This window comes from Rhinolophus sinicus, chromosome 4, assembly GCF_057876585.1.
Source record: "Rhinolophus sinicus isolate RSI-liver-muscle chromosome 4, RSI-T2T, whole genome shotgun sequence".
In the NCBI taxonomy this organism is placed as follows: domain Eukaryota; kingdom Metazoa; phylum Chordata; class Mammalia; order Chiroptera; family Rhinolophidae; genus Rhinolophus; species Rhinolophus sinicus.
The window spans coordinates 61,856,216-61,878,316 of NC_142504.1; the positions used below are offsets into that span (position 1 = coordinate 61,856,216).

Consider the following 22,101-nt stretch of genomic DNA (forward strand, 5'->3'; position numbering starts at 1 on the left):
TTGTATTTCTTTTTCTGAGATTTCATTGTTAGTATATAGGAAGGCAATGGACTTTTGTGCGTTGATTTTGTAGCCGGCAACTTTACTGTATTCGTTGATTGTTTCTAATAGCTTTTTGGTGGAGTCTTTAGGGTTTTCTATATATAGCATCATGTCATCTGCAAAGAGTGATAATTTAACTTCTTCATTCCCAATTTGGATGCCTTTTATTTCTTTCTCTTGCCTGATTGCTCTGGCAAGGACTTCCAACACTATGTTGAAAAGCAGAGGTGATAGGGGACATCCCTGTCGTGTTCCTGAACGTAGAGCAAAGGGCTTCAGTTTTTCTCCATTAATTATGAGATTAGCAGAGGGCTTGTCATATATGGCCTTTATTATGTTGAGGTATTTTCCTTCTATACCCATTTTATTAAGTGTTTTAATCATAAATGGATGTTGTATCTTGTCAAATGCTTTTCCTGCATCAATTGATATAATCATATGATTTTTGTCCTTTATTTTGTTTATGTGATGTATCACATTGATGGATTTGCGTATGTTGAACCATCCTTGTGCCCCGGGGATGAACCCCACTTGGTCGTGATGAATAATCTTTTTAATGCATTGTTGTATTCGATTTGCTAGAATTTTATTTAGGATTTTTGCATCGGTATTCATCAGAGATATTGGTCTGTAGTTTTCTTTTTTTGTGCTGTCCTTACCAGGTTTTGGTATCAGGGTAATGTTGGCCTCATAAAATGAGTTACGGAGTACTGTCTCTTCTTCAGTTTTTTGGAAGAGTTTGTGCAGAATTGGTATTAGATCCTCTTTGAAGGTTTGGTAGAATTCACTAGTGAAGCCATCTGGTCCCGGACTTTTGCTTTTGGGAAGGTTTTGGATGACTGATTCAATTTCGTTACTGGTGATCGGTCTGTTTAGATTTTCCAGTTCTTCATGGTTCAGCCTTGGAAGGCTATATGTTTCTAAGAACTTGTCCATTTCTTCTAGGTTGTTGAATTTGGTGGCATATAGTCCTTCATAGTATTCTTGGATGATCCTTTGTATTTCTGTGGTGTCCGTGATAACTTCCCCTTTTACGTTTCTGATTTTGTTAATCAGTGTCTTCTCTCTTTTTATCTTAGTAAGTGTAGCCAAGGGTTTGTCAATTTTGTTAATCTTTTCAAAGAACCAGCTCTTTGTCATATTAATTTTTTCTATTGTCTTTTTGTTCTCTATTTCATTTAGTTCTGCTCTAATTTTTGTTATTTCCTTTCTTCTGCTGACCTTGGGTTTTACTTGTTCTTCTTTTTCTAGTTCTTTAAGGTGTAACATGAGGTTATTTATTTGGGAGTTTTCTTGTTTCTTGAGATAGGCCTGTAATGAGATAAATTTCCCTCTTAAAACTGCTTTCGCTGCATCCCAAAAATTTTGGTAGGATGTATTTTCATTGTCATTTGTTTCAATGTATCTTTTGATCTCTCCTCTAATTTCTTCTTTGACCCAGTCCTTCTTTAAAAGTATGTTGTTTAGTCTCCATGTATTTGTGTTTTTCCCCGCTTTCTTTTTACAGTTGATATCCAATTTCAAAGCCTTGTGATCAGAGAATATGCATGGTATGATTTCAATCTTCTTAAATTTGTTGAGACTGATTTTATGTCCCAATATATGGTCTATCCTTGAGAATGTTCCATGTACACTAGAAAAGAATGTATAGTCTGATGTTTTAGGATGAAGTGCTCTATAAATGTCAATTATGTCCATTTCATCTAATGTGTCATTTAGGGCTACTATTTCGTTATTTATTTTCTGTTTGGATGATCTATCCATAGCTGTCAATGATGTATTTAAGTCCCCTAGTATAATTGTGTTTTGGTCAATTTCTCCCTTTAGTTCTGTTAGAAGTTGCTTGGTGTATTTCGGTGCTCCCTGACTGGGGGCATAAATATTGATGACTGTTATGTCTTCTTGTTGTACAGTCCCCTTCACCATTATGAAATGTCCATCTTTGTCTCTTGTTATCTTTTTCACCTTGAAGTCTGTTTCATCTGATATCATTATGGCTACACCTGATTTTCTCTGGGTACCATTTGCTTGGAGTGTCAATTTCCACCCTTTCACTTTGAGTCTATGCTTGTCCTTGTAGCTGAGATGTGTCTCTTGGAGACAGCATATGGTTGGGTTTAGTTTTTTGATCCAATCTGCTACTCTGTGCCTTTTTATTGGTGAGTTCAGTCCATTTACATTTAGAGTAATTATTGATATGTGAGGATTTCCAGTCATTCTATCCTTAGTTTTCTGGTAAGGTTGTGTCTCCATTGTTTCTTTGCCTTTTTGTTGTTGTCTATTATTTCTGTGTGGTGGTATTCTATGATGTTTCCCTCTGTTTCTTTTTTTATTTCAGTATGTATTTCAATTCTGGATTTATTTTGAGTGGTTACCATTAAGTTTATGTAAAAGAAAGTTTGATATTTAGAGTATTCCATTTTCTTCAGCACGCTTACTTTCTCCATTCCCATATTCCGGTTCAGGCCTTTACTCTCCCCCTTTTTGAGTTTTGTTTGCCACAAATTGTCCCTGTTGATGGTGGTCGAATGGCCTCCTTTAGTATTTCTTGTAGTGCAGGTCGTGTATTAGAAAATTCCCTCAGCTTCTGTATGTCTGGAAAGGTCTTTATTCCTCCTTCATATCTAAAGGATATCTTTGCTGGATATATTATTCTTGGCTCATGGTTTCTCTCTTTCAATAGTTTGAATATTTGGTTCCACTCCCTCCTGGCTTGTAGAGTTTCTGCTGAAAAATCTGATGATAATCTAATGGGCTTTCCTTTGTAAGTTACCGTCTTCTTTTCCCTGGCTGCCTTGAGGATTCTTTCTTTGTTGTTGATTTTAGACATCTTCAATACAATGTGCCTTGGAGAAGGTCTGTTGGGATTGAGGTAACTAGGTGTTCTATTTGCTTCTTGGATTCGAGGGTCCAGTTCTGTCCACAAATTTGGGAAGTTCTTATCGACAATTTGTTTGAATATATTCTCTGTTCCTTTCTCTCTTTCTTCTCCTTCTGGTATGCCCATTATTCTTATATTGCTCTTTCTGATGGAGTCAGAAAGTTCTTGTAGAGTTCTTTCATTTCTTTTAAGTCTCAAGTCTGTTTCTTCTTCAATTTGTGTCATTTCCAGGTTTCTATCTTCGATGTCACTGATTCTTTGCTCCATCTGGTCAACTCTACTACCTAAGCTGGTTATTTCATTCTTAATTTCTTCTATTGAGTTCCTAATCTCCAGAAATTCTATTTGGTTCTTTTTTAAGATTTCAATCTCTTTCGTAAAATGTTCATGCTGTTCTTTGATTGAGTTTGTGAGTTCCTTTAACTGCCTATCTGTGTTTTCTTGTATCTCGTTGAGTTTTTTCAGAACTGCAATCTTGAATTCTCTGTCATTTAAGTCACATATTTCTGTATCTTTAAGTGCCTTCTCTGGAGATTTTTCACTTTCTTTCTGAGCTATCTTGTTGCCTTGGTTATTCATGGCGATTACTGGTTTACTATTTCTCTTCCTAGACATCTACAGGAGTGACTTCTGCAACAGGTTGATAGAAAGCGGTCTTTCTTTTGTTTGCCAGTACTTGTTGGTAGAATGTTTTATTATTTCTCCAACTGCAACTTATTTTTCTTCTCCCACACAGTAGTGCTATGTTTTCTCTGCACTATTCCAACTTCTCACGCAATGGGGGGATTCCCTGGGAGACGGGCTTCTCCTCTGTTAATAGTTCGTCTAGGTCACAGGGCGCAGTGTCCCGGTGGGTATGCGGAGAGCTTTTGATGTTCGAAAGCTCTTCCAGCTGCTGATTCAGAGCCCGTATATTTCAGCAGTTCTGTTTACTCCTGCAGGGATCCGCCCAGATAGGTGGAGTCAGGGGCGGGGTGAGTTGTGAGAGGTGGCCCAGAGCAATGGCGGCAACCACCACCACAGCCGGTCCTGCTTCCACAGCTCTCTTCCCTTTGCCGGAACTAGTTGGGCTGTGGATTTGTGTTTGTGGGCCACAGTTCTCAAATATAGCAAATTTTCTATTGTTTTGATCTGACACTGCTACTGTTTCGCTTCTAGCACCGGGCAGGTGGGGGCGGGGCGAGCTCTGGGAGGGGAGGGAGGGGGCGGCTAGTCTCAGTGCCTAAGGCTCCATTCTCTGCTCGGCAGTGCGGGCTTAAACCACCGTTTTCAGCCTTTTTCCCTCAGTCTTTTCTCCGAGGTCTCTGCCGTGAGCGTTGGGTTCAGCCGTATTATATGCTGTCCCCTCAGCCCTGTGGAGCCCTGGCGGAGCCCTAGCAGTCCGATCTCCCGCAGCTGCGGTAGTTCCGGGAAGCAGCGAGCTCGGCACACTGAGCTAGGTCTGCGTCCTGCGCCCGCGCGGCTCCGTCTCCGCGCGCTTCTCCCTTTCCTCCTCCCTCCACTCGCGCGAATCTCCCACCTGTAGGTGATTTCAGTCGGTAGTGGGCCTCTTCGTGTTGCTTATCTGCTGTGCAGGGAGTCCTTTGTGGAGTTTTTGTTGTTCGATTCTTTGTAAATTCCAGGGGAGCTTTACAGAGGCTCACCTCACTCCGCCATTTTTCCGGAAGTAACCGGACGCCATAGTTTCTTTGTTGAGCCCTCCCCTTCCTGGCAGGCGAACACAGGAGGCCGACATTTCTGAGTCTCAGCAGTTAGTTCTCCACACCCTGGCAATTTGAGACCTGGCCCTGCCCAACTGTCAGGCACACCCAGGCTGCTTTCAGTGACTTTTTCTTGAGGAATGCTTGCCTTGGCTCAAGCTGCACTTTCCTAGGATCTCTCAAAGGTTCGCGGAACCCAGACAAGCAGCATCTGGCTTGAGCGTGTCCTGTACGTCTGGCTGAGCAGCCCTAAGCCAGCACTAGCAGCAGCCATCCTTGCTTCGTGGCTTGGCCTCTCAAGGCGCATGCAAGCACAGCACGGGCAGCAGAAATCTGCGGATTTCTTTCTGGTTCCCACCAGGTGGCCTCAGGTGGGGCACCCGCTGTGGCTGAAGTAGACCTACAGCAGATCTCCTCCAAGGTGGTCCTGAGGCTGGCGCCCCCAGTGGTCAGCTTCAAAATGAGCTGGAACATCACCTAGCCATCTCCAAGTATGACACACCCAAGAGGCTGGTTGGGTAGGCACCAGAGTCCTGCTGAGGCAGATCCTGCTCTGTAGGATCAGCCCCTGTGCAACAACGCTTCCACTGTAGTCAAGGCCAGTCCTCACAACCGGTGAGCCCAAGGGTCAGTCCCTCACATTGATGTGCAATTATCAACCAAGGCTCAACTATAAGAGGAGAGCACACACAACCCACACAAGGGATGCACCTGGAGCACATGGCTCAGGTGACCAGAAAGACTGCGCCACTGAACCCCACAGCATACCTACTACATAAGGCTGCTCTACTAAGACTGGAAGACATAGCAACCCTACCTAATACATAGAAACAAACACAGGGAGGCAGCCAAAATGGGGAGACAAAGAAACATGTCCCAAATGAAAGAACAGAACAAAGCTCCAGAAAAAGAACTAAGCGAAATGGAGATAAGCAATCTATCGGATGCAGAGTTCCAAACACTGGTTATAAGAATGCTCACTGAACATAGAAACAACCAAAGTGTCCTTTGATAGATGATTGGATAAAGAAGTTGTGGTATATATACACAATGCAATACTATTCTGCCATATGAAAAGATGAAATAGTACCATTTGCGACAACATGGATTGATCTTGAGGTTATTATGCTAAGCAAAATAAGTCAGACAGAAAAAGTCGAGAACCATATGATTTCACTGATATGCGGTATATAAAACTGAAAACAACAAAAGAATAAGACAAACAAAAGAAGAAACAAAAACTCATAGACACAAACAATAGTTTAGTGGTTACCAGAGGGTAAAGGGGAAGGACAGTGGCAGATGAGGGTAAAGAGGATCAAATATATGGGGATGGAAAGACAACTGACTCTGGGTGGTGAACACGTAATGTGATACATATAGATGATGTATTACAGAATTGTACACCTGAAATCTATGTAACTTTCCTAACAATTGTCACCCAAATAAACTTTAATTTAAAAAAAATGCTCAATGATCTCATAAAAATGGAGATGGAAACCATAAAAAAGAACCAGTCAGAAATAAAGGATACAATAATGGAAATGAAGAATATATTGCAGGGAATCAACATTATATGAAGCAGAGGATCCAACCAGCGATGTAGAAGATAAGGTAGCAGAAAACACCCAACCAGAACAGCAAAAAGAAAAACAAATCCAAAAAATTGAGGAGAGTTTAAGGGGCCTCCAGACAGTATCGAGCATACCAACATTCACATTATAGGGGTATCAGAAGGAGAAGAGTGAGAGCAAGGAATTGAAAACCTATTTGAAGAAATAATGACAGAAAACTTCCCTAACCTGGTGAAGAAAATGGACATCCAAGCCTAGGAATCAGAGAGTCCCAAAGAAGATAAACCCAAAGAGGCCAACACCAAGACACATCATAATTAAAATGCCAAAGTTTAAATACAAAGAGAGAATCTTAAAAGCACCAAGAGAAAAGCAGTTAGTTACTTACAAGGGAGCCCCCATAAGACTGTCAGCTGATTTCTCAACAGAAACTTTGCACACAAGAAGGGAGAGGCAGGAAATATTCCAAGTTATGAAAAGCAAGGACCTACAACCAAGATTACTCCAGCAAAGCTATCATTTACAATTGAAGGACAGATAAGGAGCTTTCCAGACAAGAAAAGGCTGAAGGGGTTCATCACCACCAAACCAGTATTACAAGGACTCTTAGAGGGACTTCTTTAAGATGGGAGCGTGGTTAAGGATGGGTGAAAAATGGGGATGTAGGTTATAGCATAAGGAATATAGTCAACAATATTGTAATAACTAGGTAAGGTGCCAGATAGGTACTAGGTCTATCAGGGTGATAGATGGGAATGGGGTTGGGGGCAGGGTAAAAAAGGTGAAGGTATTAAGAAATATAAATTGATAGTTAATTCAGTATGGGGAATATAATCAACAATGTTGTAAAGATCATATAAGGTGTGTTGACTGGCAAAAAATAACTCTCCAGATAAATCCACAAGAAAAATGGTTCATTCAGGAAAAAAAGGAAAAAGAAACAAAAACCACCACCGCAGTGCAGGAAACGCACACCTCCAACCAGGGGCTCCAATCGACTCCCACGTAAAGAAGAAAAATAATGGCCCGGTTCCAAGATGGCTATTCTATTTATTAGCATCCCTTCACCTGAAGTTACTACAAAGTTCAATAGGAAGTCAGGGCTAGAGAGTCAACAGGGGCCCAGCTCCACCCACAGTCCTCCCAGCTCCATGGTTAAGCATCCCAAGATGTCAGTTCACTTTTATCATTCCCTCCTCTTGATCGAGATCTTTTCTCTAAAAGATCAGGTGCCAGATGGGCACTGGACTTATCAGGGGGATCACGTCATAGACTGTGTAGATGCCTGATCAATGTGCTATACACCTGAAGAGCTGAAGTAGAATAATATTCAATGTCAATTATAACTAAATGTATAGGTATATATAGTCACGGGATGTGGAGTACAACATAGGTAAGGAAGGTAGTCGATGGTATTGCAACAGCTATATAAGATGTCAGAGGGATAGTAGCTTGGGGGGGGTGAGTTATCATTTTATGAGGGGATTAAAAGTCTAATTTTACGTTGCTTTGTACACCTGAAACTAATAAAAAAAAGGATGTGGAGAAACTGGAACCATCATACATTGATGGTGAGAATGTAAAAGAGCAGATGCTATGGAACACCGTTTGGCAGTTCTTTAAAAGCTAAGCATGCTGGCTTCTGGGAAGATGGTGGAGTAACATGCACCAGGAATTTGTCTCCCCACCTAGACAACTATTGTACTAGCGGAATCTATCTGATGTAACTGTTTTGGAATTCTGGAGTCTGTTGAAGGCTTGCTCCCAGGGGATGGTAAATTGCAGTTAATTTCAGTTAGTTTCAACTCTTAGCACAGTGCGAGCTACCCATTTGGCACCCCTAGCCACATGACAGGCAGCATATATTCCTGAAGCAGTTTACATACAGTATGCGGGAGCCAGGGTGGGTGAAAAGGACCCAGTCCTCCAAATACTGGAGATCTGTGCTCTGATCACTGATTACTGCTTCTGAACACAGAGGTGCAAACAAAGGCAGGCAGCCATTGTTCTCGCACCCCTCCACATTGTTGAAAGTTCCTTCCCTTCCAGCTGAAGTGACTTCCAGGGGACGTAAAGGACTGGCTCCTCCCCCCTTTTATTTTTCACTTTTTCCCTTTTGGAAGCCAGAATTAAACAGTGGAATATTAAAAGAACTGCATATATGGGGAAACTTAGAACATGATTGTGAATGCCCATGGAAAAGCTCAGAAAAAACTAAAAATACATTAAATTTACACTTCAGTCTGACTCTAGGCACAGAGACAGCCTACAACAACTGTGACGGGCCAGCCGCCACGAGTCGATCAGTACCTGAATGGGGGAGTGGGAATGAAATAAAAGACACACACAAATGCTAATGCGGCCGGTCTTCAGTCATGCTGAAGCCCTGAGTTTATTATCTCTAACCAATATATACAATTTGAGTACGTGCAGTTAAACGAAGAAGATATGCATTATCTCAGCGAAAGTAAATCTTTCCAGCCTCAACTTTACTTTGACATAGAAGATACAAGGTCACTGAAACTCACAAAAGTAAATATCTCAAGGAGACAGAACCTACCAATTGTCCAGAAAGCCCTTAGTCTTCTGTGTCCGGGAACTGGCCGTTTCCACCACATTCCTCAGCAGCCGTTAGGCGCCTCTCAGATAAGGCAGAGGCAATGTTATGGGGGCAGAAACCGAGCCAGTCTGCAAGGTTCAGGGTTGCAAGAAACCATGGCTCCCCACATCTCCCCCTTTTTTATTTTATAAAAGCAAAGTCCATCCAGCCAGGATGGCGAGGTGACGGTGCCTGACTTAGGTGTCTCAGGACGCCAGCCTCAACTTACCCATCTTTGGGGGAGATGTGGGGAGCCATGATTTCTCTCAACCCTGAACCTTGCAGACTGGCTCGGTTTCTGCCCCCATAACATTGCCTCTGCCTTATCTGAGAGGCGCCTAACGGCTGCTGAGGAATGTGGTGGAAACGGCCAGTTCCCGGACACAGAAGACTAAGGGCTTTCTGGACAATTGGTAGGTTCTGTCTCCTTGAGATATTTACTTTTGTGAGTTTCAGTGACCTTGTATCTTCTATGTCAAAGTAAAGTTGAGGCTGGCATCCTGAGACACCTAAGTCAGGCACCGTCACCTCGCCATCCTGGCTGGATGGACTTTGCTTTTATAAAATAAAAAAGGGGGAGATGTGGGGAGCCATGGTTTCTTGCAACCCTGAACCTTGCAGACTTGCTCGGTTTCTGCCCCCATAACATTGTTGATTCGGGGCCTGGGGCTGGCCCCTCACCCAGTTTCCCTGAATCGGCTTTCCGTTTTTGTTTGTTTTGGATTTGCATTCATTGGCCCAATGTTTTTCTCTCCTGCATTTAGGACACACATCTGGAGGCTTTCTCACAGGAGCAGCCGAGTTCTCAGATTCCCCTTTATGAGGGCATTGAGCAGCTCGATGTCCCTTTTTGCCACAAGTAAAACAAGCTCCAGAGCAACTTTTTGTATTAAATCTTGTTTGTTGATACAGTATTTTTTTTATAGGCTTTCCCTGAATAGCAGCCGCTATGGCTATGCCCTGTATAAAAGAGGAACCTACATCAGAGCACAAGCGAATATAATCGGATAAGGTTCCCTTTTTTCTGAATGGTCTAATAGCAGCTTGACATGCAGAATTAGCATTCTCATAGGCAAGCTGTGTTATAAAGGACTGAGTGGCCATTGATGGCCCAAAAATCCGCCTTGCAGCTGTAGAGAGGCAAGATACAAAATCTTGAAAGGGCTCATTGGGTCCTTGCCTTATCTGAGAAACATGTTCCTCTTTGCGGGAAGTATCTGGCAGCATACGCCAGGCATCTTTTGCTGCAGCAGTGGTCTGAACATAAGCTCCTGCCGCAAAGTCCATGTGCTTCCTTAATTCAGCATATATGCCTTCTCCTGCTAACATGGCAAAAGTGATGGGAATTTGTCTTAAGGCATTCTGATTAGCTTTTTCCTTGCAATTTTCATAAAACTCGGATTTTCACAAAAGATAATCGCCCCCGGAAAGGCAAGCATGAGCAATATGCTTCCAATCCTCTGGAGGAGTAGCTTCATTAGACAAAACATCCAGAATTGCCATGGTGAAAGGGGCAATAGGGCCGTACTGTACACAAGCCTCTTTTAATTGTTTCCATTGAAATGGCCTCCATTCTCTAAACCTATTCCCTTCTTGGTCAAGCCTGTCAAAAAGAGGATATACTCCAAATTGTTCTGTGGATTCCCCCTGCTTGTGAGCTTCCTCACAAGCCATTTGAAGAGGGGAACGCACATTAGAGTCCGATCCTGGCTTAACATAATTCGACGGAGGCTTAGTAGGCATGTCCCAAACTGGGGGCTGCAACGGAGGACCCCACATACAGAGCTCCTCAGGAGGTGGTGCAAAGGGAATAACTATGGGGGGATCTTTGCCCCGAGGATTCCATTGCTCTCTAAAAGGAATCTGGGGACCCCGAGGACAATTTTCTCCGTCCACAGCAACTTTAAGTTCAATCAACTGTCCCCGAATCATCTTTATCTGATCTGCAAGAGAAAGTGTAGTGCCTGCAGGTTGTCTGCCTTCTTGAGCCATAGCCACCAAAGGAGGGTATTTGTTCCTATTATATTTGGCTGCTTCATCCTCTGAGTCTTCCTGATCCTGAGAGTCTAAATCTTCCCAGTCCTCGACCGGAGGTTCCTGATAAATAGGCTCTGTATCTTTAAAAAGTTCTTCTGTGGGTTTGGCTTCCTCCCCCTTTTCTCTCTCTGCCAGAGAAGCGGCAGATGAAAGAATTTCTTCATTGCCAGCTTGTTTCACTTTCTCTAGCTTACAGCTCTTATGCCTGAGATCTAAACAATCTCTAATCAAGGTCCACAACCCGAATGTTTCTACAGGGATCTGCTGAGATCCGTGGGCAGCATAATAATCTTGTAACTGCTCTCCCACTTTCTCTCAAGTTTCCAGACTGACAGTGCCTTCTTCTGGAAACCATGGACAAACTTCTTTTACAAATTCTAAAACTTATCTAACTGTTCTCTGCTCACCCGACTGCCATGGGCGGCAAGCAATTTCTTAAGTCCTCTAACATACAGGTCCTTGCTGCTAGCGTGACCCATCCTTCACCCTAACTCGGCCCTTCAATCAACAAGGAAAACACTCTGATGCCCGTCTGGCCATGCCCCTCGCGGAGCTAAATCTGTCTTAGCTAGAGGCGCTCCGGTATAATCCCCCGGACAGGTGGACTATAAAGCCCAGTCGCCGTTATGCCGTATGACAGAACCGGAACCGCAGATTAGGGCCCAAGCAAGCTCCGTGACAAGAAGTCGTGGAACTATCACTCACTCACACATTCATTCGACCGAGGGGTATTGTGCCTTACTCACCGCGCATCCACTGAAATTAGCTCTTATACGAGCTGGGCCCTTGCCACGCGGTGTTCCTCACTGTTATCCCCCGTATTCAGGTCCCTGTTCGGGCGCCAAGTGTGACGGGCCAGCCGCCACGAGTCGATCAGTACCTGAATGGGGGAGTGGGAATGAAATAAAAGACACACACAAATGCTAATGCGGCCGGTCTTCGGTCATGCTGAAGCCCTGAGTTTATTATCTCTAACCAATATATACAGTTTGAGTACGTGCAGTTAAACGAAGAAGATATGCATTATCTCAGCGAAAGTAAATCTTTCCAGCCTCAACTTTACTTTGACATAGAAGATACAAGGTCACTGAAACTCACAAAAGTAAATATCTCAAGGAGACAGAACCTACCAATTGTCCAGAAAGCCCTTAGTCTTCTGTGTCCGGGAACTGGCCGTTTCCACCACATTCCTCAGCAGCCGTTAGGCGCCTCTCAGATAAGGCAGAGGCAATGTTATGGGGGCAGAAACCGAGCCAGTCTGCAAGGTTCAGGGTTGCAAGAAACCATGGCTCCCCACAAACAACCAGAAAACAAAACTAGTAAATAAAAAGAGAAGCAAAAAACAGCAATCACTGGGTAAGGGGAAGAATCTGATTTCCAAAGTTACCACATTGTTAGATTCAAATGTCCCTTGTTCAACAACAGCAAGAAAATCAGAAGGTATACAAAGAACAAGAAAGTGTGGCCCACTTAAATAAAAAATAAATAAATAAATAAATAGAAACTGTCCCTGAAAAATATCTGATGGCAGATATATGAGACAAAACTTTAAAACAACGGTCTTAAAGATGTTCAAAGAACTAAAGGAAGATGTGGAGAAAGTCAAGAAAATGATGTATAAACAAAATGGAGCTATCAATAGAGTAAACTTTAAAAGATACCAAAAAGAAATTCTGGAGTGAACAGCACAGTAACTGGAATGAAAATTTCCCTAGAGAAATTCAAAGGCAGATTTGAGCAAGCAAAAGAAAGAATCACAGAACTTGAAGAGAGAACAATGGATGTCATTGAGTTGAGTCTGAGGAACAGAAAGCAGAAAGATTGAAGAAAAGTAAATAAAGCCTAAGGGACATGTGGACAACATCAAATGGATCAACACACTCATTTGGGGAGTCTCAGGAGGAGAAGAAAGAGAGAAAGGGACAGAGAAAACATTTGAAGAAATAATGGCTGAAAACTTCCCAAATTTCATGAAAGATCTGAATAAAACATCCAAGAAGTATAAGAATCTCCCAAGTTAATTGATCTCAAAACCCCACACCAAGACACATTATAATCAAACTTTCAAAAGACCAAGACAAAGAGAGAACCTTGAAAGTAGGAATAGAGAAGCGACTCACCACAAATACGGGATCCTCAATAAGATTATGTGCAGGTTCCTCATCAGAAACTTTGGAGGCCAGCAGACAGTGGGCAGATGTATTCAAAGTGCTGAAAAATAAGTGTCAACCAAGAATCCTATAGCGGGTCGGGGTGGCCAGGTGGCTCAGGTGGTTGGAGCGCTGTGCTCCTAACACTGAGGTTGCAGGTTCGATTCCCACGGACCAGTGAGCTGCGCCCTCTACAGCTAGATTGAGAACAACAGCTTGACTCGGAGTTGGTTGGGAGGGAGAGGGGAAGAGGAAAAAAAAAGAATCCTATAGCTGACAAAATTGCCTTTTAAAAGAAGGGGAGAAAATAAGACATTCCCAGATAAACGAAAACTGAGGGAGTATGTTACTATTACACCTGCCCTGCAAGAAATGCTCAGCAGAGTCCTGCAGTGTGAAATGAAAGGACACTAGACAGTAACCCAAAGCCATATAGAGAAATAAAGATCTCAATAAAGGTAAATATATGGGCAATTATAAAAGCTAGTATTTGTAACAATGGCTTATAACTGCACTTTTTTGTTTTCTATATGATTTAAGAGACTAATATTTTTTAAGTAGTCTAAACGCTAGTACTATGGTAACTCCAAATCTTGTTTACACACAAAAGAATCGTTAGTTTATATATTTGGGCACACAGTGTGAAAAGATGTAATCAGGTAGCATCAGCAACCAAAAGGGATGGGGACAGAGCTGTAGAAGAGCAGAGTTTTTGTATGTTATTGATGTTAAGCTGGTATAAATTCAATTAGAGTGTTATAATTTTAGGGTATTAAATGTAATCTCCATGGTAACCACAAAGAAAATAGTTGTAGAATATACACAAAGGGAAATGACAAATGAACTGAAATATTTCCCTCCAGAAAAGTTGACTAAGGGCCAGCCCGGTGGCTTAGGCGGTTGGAGCTCCATGCTCTTAACGCTGAAGGCTGCCAGTTTGATTCCGACATGGGCCAGTACCAGATGGCTCAGTTGGAGCTCGGGCTCTCAACCACAAGGTTGCCGGTTCAACTCCTCGACTCCCGCAAGGGATGGTGGGCTGCACCCACTGTAACTAACAATGGTAACTGGACCTGGAGCTGAGCTGCGCCCTCCACAACTAAGATTGAAAGGACAACAACTTGACTTGGAAAAAATCCTGGAAGTACCCACTGTTCCCCAATAAAATCCTGTTCCCCTTCCCTCCCTGCCAAAAAAGTTGACTCAACACAAAAGTAGACAACAATACAGGAAATAAAGGACAAAAAAGCTATAAGGCATATAGAAAACAAACAGCAAAATGACAGCCCTTATCAGTAATTACTTTAAATGTAAATGGATTTAACTCTCCAATCAGAAATAGGCAGAATGGATAAAAATACAAGATTCAACTCTATATGCTGTCTATAAGAGACTCAGTTGAACTTTAATGACACAAACTGACTGAAAGTGAAAGGATGAAAAAAGATATTCCATGCAAATAGTAACCAAAAGAGAGCAACATTGGCTATACTAATGTCAGACAAAATAGATTTAAAATTTTAAAAATTACAAGACAAAAACAACAGTATATATTTTTTAAAGGTTCAATAGAGCAAGAAGATAGAATATAAACATTTCTTATTTAATGTCAGACCATCAAAATATATGAAGCAAAAACTGATAGAATGGAAGGGAGAAACAGACGGTTCTACAATAATAGTTGGAGATTTCAATACACTAATCACAATAATGGACAGAGCAACTAAACAGGAGATGAGTAAGGAAACAGAGGACTTACACAACACAACAGACCACCTAGATCAAACAAACATATACAGAACAGTCTACTCAACAACACCGGTATACACATTTTCTCAAGTGCACATTGGACATTTTCCAGAATAGACAATATGATAGGCCACAAATTTAGTCTCAATAGATTTAAAAAGATATGTATTATATAAAATATCTTCTCTGACCACCAGGGGATAAAGTTAGAAATCAATAACAGAAGGAAAACTGGAAAATTAATACATTTGTGGAAATTAAAGAACACACTTTTAAACTACCAATGGATCAAAGAAGAAAGCATAAAGGAAATCGAAAATACTTAGAGAAAAATGAAAATGAAGACACAACATCCAAAACTTATGGGACATAGCAAAAGCAGTGCTAAGGAGAAAATTTATAGCTATAAATGCTTACATTAAAAAACAAGAAAGACCTCAAATCAACAACTAACTTTACAATTTAAGGAACTACAAAAAGTTGAAAAAAATAAACCCAAAGTAAACGAAAGGAAATTATAAAGAACAGATATAAATAAAATAGAGAAAATTAATGAAACCAAAAGTTGGCTCTTCAGAAAGATCAACAAAATTGGCAAACCTTTAGTTAGATGGAATAAGAATAAAAGAAGACTCAAATTACTAAAATCATAAATGAAAGTGGGGTTACTACTGACTCTACAGAAATAAAAAGGATTATAAAAGAGTACTGTGAATAATTGTATATCAAGAAGTTGGATAATCTAAATGAAATCGACAAATTTATAGAAACACAAAAGATACCAAGATTAAACCACAAGGAAATGGAAAACCTATATAGACCTATAACTAGTAAGCAGATTGAATCATAATAAAAAATCTCCTGACAAATAAAAGCCCTACACATGATGGCTTCACTGGGAATTCTATCAAACATTTAAAGAAAAACTAATACTAGTCCTTCTGAAACTTTTACAAAAATTAAAGAGGAAGGAGCACATCTTAACTCATTCTCTCAGGCCAGGATAACCCTGATTTTAGAAGCCAGACAAAGACACTACAAGAAAACTACAGACCCAAATAACTATGAATATTGATGTAAAAATCCTCCACAAAATATCAAAACTGAATTCAGGAGCATAATAACAAGATTACACATCATGACCAAGTGAGATTTATTCCTGGAATGCAAAGATGGTTCAACATATGAAAATCAACCAATGTAGTACACCACATTAACAGAATGATGGGGAGAAAACACAAGATCATCTTAATTCATGCCAGAAAACATCTGACAAAATCCAACATGCTTTCATGAAAAACAAACAAACAAAAACTTAAAAAAACAAGGAATAGAAGGAAATTATATCAACATAATAAAAGTCATATTTAAAAAACCTTAATGTCAGACATCAGAATTGATGAAAGATTGAAAGCTTTTCCTCTAAGGCCAGGAACATAGTAAGGATGCTTACTTTCACCACTTCTATTCAACATAATACGGGCAATTCAAATCAGAGCAATTATGCAAGAAAAAGAAATAAAAGGTATCCAAACTGGAAAGAAAGTAGTAAAATGATCTCTGGTTGCAGATTATATGATCTTATATGTAGAAAACCATAAAGATTCCACACAAAAAAAATGTGAGAATAGAGTTCACCAAAGTAGCAGGATACAAAACACCCAAAAGTCAGTTGTATTTATATATACAAGCAATGAACTGAAAAGGAAATTACAAAAATAGCATCAAAAAGAATACTTAGGAATAAGTGTAACCAAGGAGATGAAAGACTAGTACAATGAAAAGTGCAAAACATTTCAGAAAGAAGATGTAAATGGAAACACACCCCATGTTCATGGAGTAGAATACTTAATATTGTTAAACACCAATAGTACCAAAATGATCCACAGATACAGTGCAATCTCTATCAAAATCCCAATGACATTTTGTGCAGAAATAGAAAAACCCATCCTAAAATTAATATGGAATCTCAAGAGACCCCAAATAGCCCAAAGAAAAAGAACAAAATTAGAGGACTCATGCCTTCTGCTTTCAAAACTTACTACAAAGCTGCAGTGAACAAAACAGTGGTACTGGCAAAAAGACCAGCACACACACCAATGGAATAGAATAGAGAGCCTAGAAATAAAGCCTCATGTGTATATGATTTCTGACAACAGTGCCAAGACCATGTAATGGAGTAAGGACAGTCTTTTCAACAAATGGTGCTGGGAAAACTGGATATCCACACACAAAGAATGAAGTTGGACCCTTACCTAGCATCATACACAAAAAATAAAACAGATCAAAGACCTAAGTGTAAGACCTAAAACAATAGTACTTGTAGACAAAAACAGGACAAAAGCTTCAGGACATTGGATTTGGCAACGATTTCTTGGCTATGACACCAAAGGCACAGGTAACAAAGAAAAAAACAGATAAATTGGGCTTCACGAAAATTTAAAAATTTTGTGCATCAAAAGACACTATCCACAGAGTAAAAAGGCAACCCACAGCATAGAAGATATTTGCAAGTCACGTATCTAATAAGGAATATACAGAGAACTCTTAAAACTCAACAATCTAAAAACAACCCATTCAAAACTGGGCAAAAGAATTGAATAGACAGTTATCCAAAGAATATATACAAATGGCCAATAAGCACATGAAAAGATGTTCAACATCACTAATAATTATGGAAATACAAGTCAAAACTATAATAGGATACCACCTCATGCCATAACTATGGCTTCTGTCAAAAGAACAGAAAACAACATGTGTTGGCAAGGATGCAGAGAACTTGGAACTCTTGTGCACCATTGATGGGAATGTAAATCATACAGCCACGGTGGAAAACAGTATGGAGGTTACTCAAAAAATTAAGAATAGGATGGGAGGAAAAATGGCGGCGTGAGGTGAGCCTCTGTAAAGCTCCCCTGGAATTTACAAAGAATCGAACAACAAAAACTCCACAAAGGACTCCCTGCACAGCAGACAGGCAAGACAAAGAGGCCCACTACTGAAATCACCTACAGGTGGGAGATTCACGCGAGTGGGGGAGGAGGGAAGGGAGAAGTGCGGAGACGGAGCCACACGAGCGCAGGACGCAGAACTAGCTCAGTGCTCCGAGCTTGCTGCTTCCCGGAACTACCGCAGCTGCGGGACAGGGAAGAACTCGGACTGCTAGGGCTCCGCTTATGGCCCACAGGGCTGAAGGGGCAGCATATAACACGGCTGAACCCAACGCTCACGGCAGAGACCTCGGAGAAAAGACTGAGGAAAGAAGGCTGAAAACGGTGGTTTAAGCCCTCACTGCCGAGTGGTGAATGGAAGCCTTAGGCACTGAGACTAGCTGCTCCTTCACTACCCTCCAAGAGCTCACACCACCCCCACCTGCCTGGTGCTAGAAATGGAACAGTAGCAGTGTCAGAGCAAAAGAACAGCATATTTACTGTTCTGAGAACTGTGGACCACAGACACAGATTCGCAGCCCAACTAGTTCCTGCAAAGGGGAGGGAGCTGTGGAAACAGGACCGGCTGTGGTGGTGGTCGCCGCCATTGCTCTGGGCCACCTCTGACAACTCACCCCGCCCCGGGCCCCACCTATCTGGGAGGATCCCTGCAGGAGTAAACAGAACTGCTGAAACATACGGGCTCTGAATCAGGAGCTGGAAGAGCTTTGGAAGTTCAAAAGCTCTCCGCATACCCACCTGGACACTGTGCCCTGTCACGTAGACGAACTATTAACAGAGGAGAAGCCCGTCTCCCAGGGAATCCCCCCATTGTGTGAGAAGCTGGAATAGTGCAGAGAAAACATAGTACTACCGTGTGGGAGAAGAAAAATAAGCTGCAGTTGCACAAAAAATAAAACATTCTACCAAAAAGTACTGGAAAACAAAAGAAAGACCGCTTCCTATCAACCTGTTGCAGAAGTCACTCCTGTAGATGTCTAGGAAGAGAAATAGTAAACCAGTAATCGTCATGAATACCCAAGGCAACAAGATAGCTCAGAAAGAAAGTGAAAAATCTCCAGAAAAGGCACTTAAAGATACAGAAATATGTGACTTAAATGACAGAGAATTCAAGATTGCAGTTCTGAAAAAACTCAACGAGATACAAGAAAACACAGATAGGCAGTTTAATGAACTCAGAAACACAATCAGAGAACAGCATGAGCATTTTACAAAAGAGATTGAAATTTTAAAAAAGAACCAAATAGTATTTCTGGAGATTAAGAACTCAGTAGAAGAAATTAAGAATGAAATAGCCAATTTAGGTAGTAGAGTTGACCACATGGAGGAAAGAATCAGTGACATCGAAGATAGAAACCTGGAAATGACACAGATGAAAGAAGAAAGAGACTTGAGACTTAAAAGAAATGAAAGAACTCTACAAGAACTTTCAGACTCCATCAGAAAGAGCAATATAAGAATAATGGGCATACCAGAAGGAGAAGAAAGAGAGAAGGGAACAGAGAATATATTCAAACAAATTGTCGATGAGAACTTCCGAAACTTGTGGACAGAACTAGATCCTCGAATCCAAGAAGCAAATAGAACACCTAGTTACCTCAATCCCAACAGGACTTCTCCAAGGCACATTGTATTGAAGCTGTCTAACATCAATGACAAAGAAAGAATCCTCAAGGCAGCCAGGGAAAAGAAGACGGTAACTTACAAAGGAAAGCCCATTAGATTGTCATCAGGTTTTTCAGCAGAAACTTTACAAGCCAAGAGGGAGTGGAACCAAATATTCAAACCATTGAAAGAGAGAAATCATGAGCCAAGAATAATATATCCAGCAAAGATATCCTTTAGATATGAAGGAGGAATAAAGACCTTTCCAGACATACAGAAGCTGAGGGAATTTTCTAATACACGACCTGCACTACAAGAAATACTAAAGGAGGCTATTCGACCACCATCAACAGGGACAATTTGTGGCAACCAAAACTCAAAAAGGGGGAGAATAAAGGCCTGAACTGGAATACGGGAATGGAGAAAGTAAGCGTGCTGAAGAAAATGGAATACTCTAAATATCAAACTTTCTTTTATATAAACTTCAGGGTAACCACTCAAAAAAAAAAAAAAACCCAGAACTGAAATATATACTGTAATAAAAGAAGAAACAGAGGGAAACATCATTGAATACCACCACACAGAAATAATAGACAACAACAAAAAGGCAAAGAAACAATGGAGACACAGCCTTACCAGAAAACTAAAGACAGGAAATCCTCACATATCAATAATCACCCTAAATGTAAATGGACTGAACTCACCATTAAAAAGGCACAGAGTAGCAGATTGGATCAAAAAACTAAACCCAACCATATGCTGTCTCCAAGAGACACATCTCAGCTACAATGACAAGCATAGACTCAAAGTGAAAGGGTGGAAATTGACACTCCAAGCAAATGGTACCCAGAGAAATTCAGGTGTAGCCATAATGATATCAGATGAAACAGACTTCAAGGTGAAAAAGATAACAAGAGACAAAGATGAACATTTCATAATGGTGAAGGGGACTGTACAACAAGAAGACATAACAGTCATCAATATTTATGCCCCCAATCATGGAGCACGAAAATATACCAAGCAACTACTAACAGAACTAAAGAGAGAAATTGACCAAAACACAATTATACTAGGGGACTTAAATACATCATTGACAGCTATGGATAGATCATCCAAACAGAAAATAAATAAGGAAATAGCAGCCCTAAATGACACATTAGATGAAATGGACATAATTGACATTTATAGAGCACTTCATCCTAAAACATCAGACTATACATTCTTTCTAGTGTACACGGAACATTCTCAAGCATAGACCATATATTGGGACATAAAATCAGTCTCAACAAATTTAAGAAGATTGAAATCATACCATGCATATTCTCTGATCACCAGGCTTTGAAATTGGGTATCAACTGCAAAAAGAAATTGGGAAAAAACACAAATACATGGAGATTAAACAACATACTTTTAAAGAATGACTGGGTCAAAGAAGAAGTTAGAGGAGAGATCAAAAGATACATAGAAACAAATGACAATGAAAATACATCCTACCAAAATTTTTGGGATGCAGCGAAAGCAGTTTTAAGAGGAAAATTTATCTCATTACAGGCCTATCTCAAGAAACAAGAAAAATCCCAAATAAATAACCTCATGTTACACCTTAAAGAACTAGAAAAAGAACAAGTAAAACCCAAGGTCAGCAGATTAAAGGAAATAACAAAAATCAGAGCAGAATAAATGAAATAGAGAACAAAAAGACAACAAAAAAAATTAATGTGACAAAGAGCTGGTTCTTTGAAAAGATGAACAAAATTGACAAACCCTTGGCTAGACTTACTAAGATAAAAAGAGAGAAGATACTGATTAACAAAATCAGAAACGAAAAAGGGGAAGTTATCACGGACACCACAGAAATACAGAGGATCATCCAAGAATACTATGAAGGACTATATGCCACAAATTCAACAACCTAGAGAAATGGACAAGTTCTTAGAAACATATAGCCTTCCAAGGCTGAACCATGAAGAACTGGAAATTCTAAACAGACCGATCACCAGTAACGAAATTGAATCAGTCATCCAAAACCTTCCCAAAAGCAAAAGTCCGGCACCAGATGGCTTCACTAGTGAATTCTACCAAACCTTCAAAGAGGATCTAATACCAATCCTGCTCAAACTCTTCCAAAAAATTGAAGAAGAGACAGTACTCCCTAACTCATTTTATGAGGCCCACATTACCCTGATACCAAAACCTGGTAAAGACAGACCAATATCTCTAATGAATACAGATGCAAAAATCCTAAATAAAATTCTAGCAAATCGAATACAACAATGCATTAAAAAGATTATTCATCACGGCCAACTGGGGTTCATCCCCGGGGCACAAGGATGGTTCAACATCCACAAATCCATCAATGTGATACATCACATAAACAAAATAAAGGACAAAATTCATATGATTATATCAATTGATGCAGAAAAAGCATTTGACAAGATACAACATCCATTTATGATTAAAACACTTAATAAAATGGGTATAGAAGGAAAATACCTTAACATAATAAAGACCATATATGACAAGCCTTCTGCTAATCTCATAATTAATGGTGAAAAACTGAAGCCCTTTGCTCTATGTTCAGGAACACGACAGGGCTGTCCCCTATCACCTCTGCTTTTCAACATAGTTTTGGAAGTCCTTGCCAGAGCAATCAGGCAAGAGAAAGAAATAAAAGGCATCCAAATTGGGAATGAAGAAGTTAAATTATCACTCTTTGCAGATGACATGACGCTATATATAGAAAACCCTAAAGACTCCACCAAAAAGCTATTAGAAACAATCAACGAATACAGGAAAGTTGCTGGCTACAAAAT

The 22,101-nt window shown here is 40.6% G+C and overlaps 1 protein-coding gene across 3 annotated transcripts in view; it reads right to left on the reverse strand.

Annotated features, from left to right (window-relative positions):
- CHST13 (carbohydrate sulfotransferase 13) overlaps positions 1-22,101 on the reverse strand; it is a 61,085-nt gene that overhangs the window by 27,418 nt on the left and 11,566 nt on the right. The window contains exons 1-2 of one of the 3 annotated variants that reach the window (XM_088797875.1): positions 11,964-12,093; positions 11,580-11,713 (exon numbers count right to left, since the gene is read on the reverse strand). The exons of 1 other annotated variant lie outside the window; for it this stretch is intronic. In XM_088797875.1, the coding sequence (XP_088654001.1) occupies positions 11,580-11,586 (7 nt within the window). In that variant the 5' untranslated portion in view covers positions 11,587-11,713; positions 11,964-12,093. Of the gene's footprint in view, positions 1-11,579; positions 11,714-11,963; positions 12,094-22,101 lie in introns of those variants that run through there. One more of the 3 variants, XM_088797874.1, reaches the window with a different exon arrangement.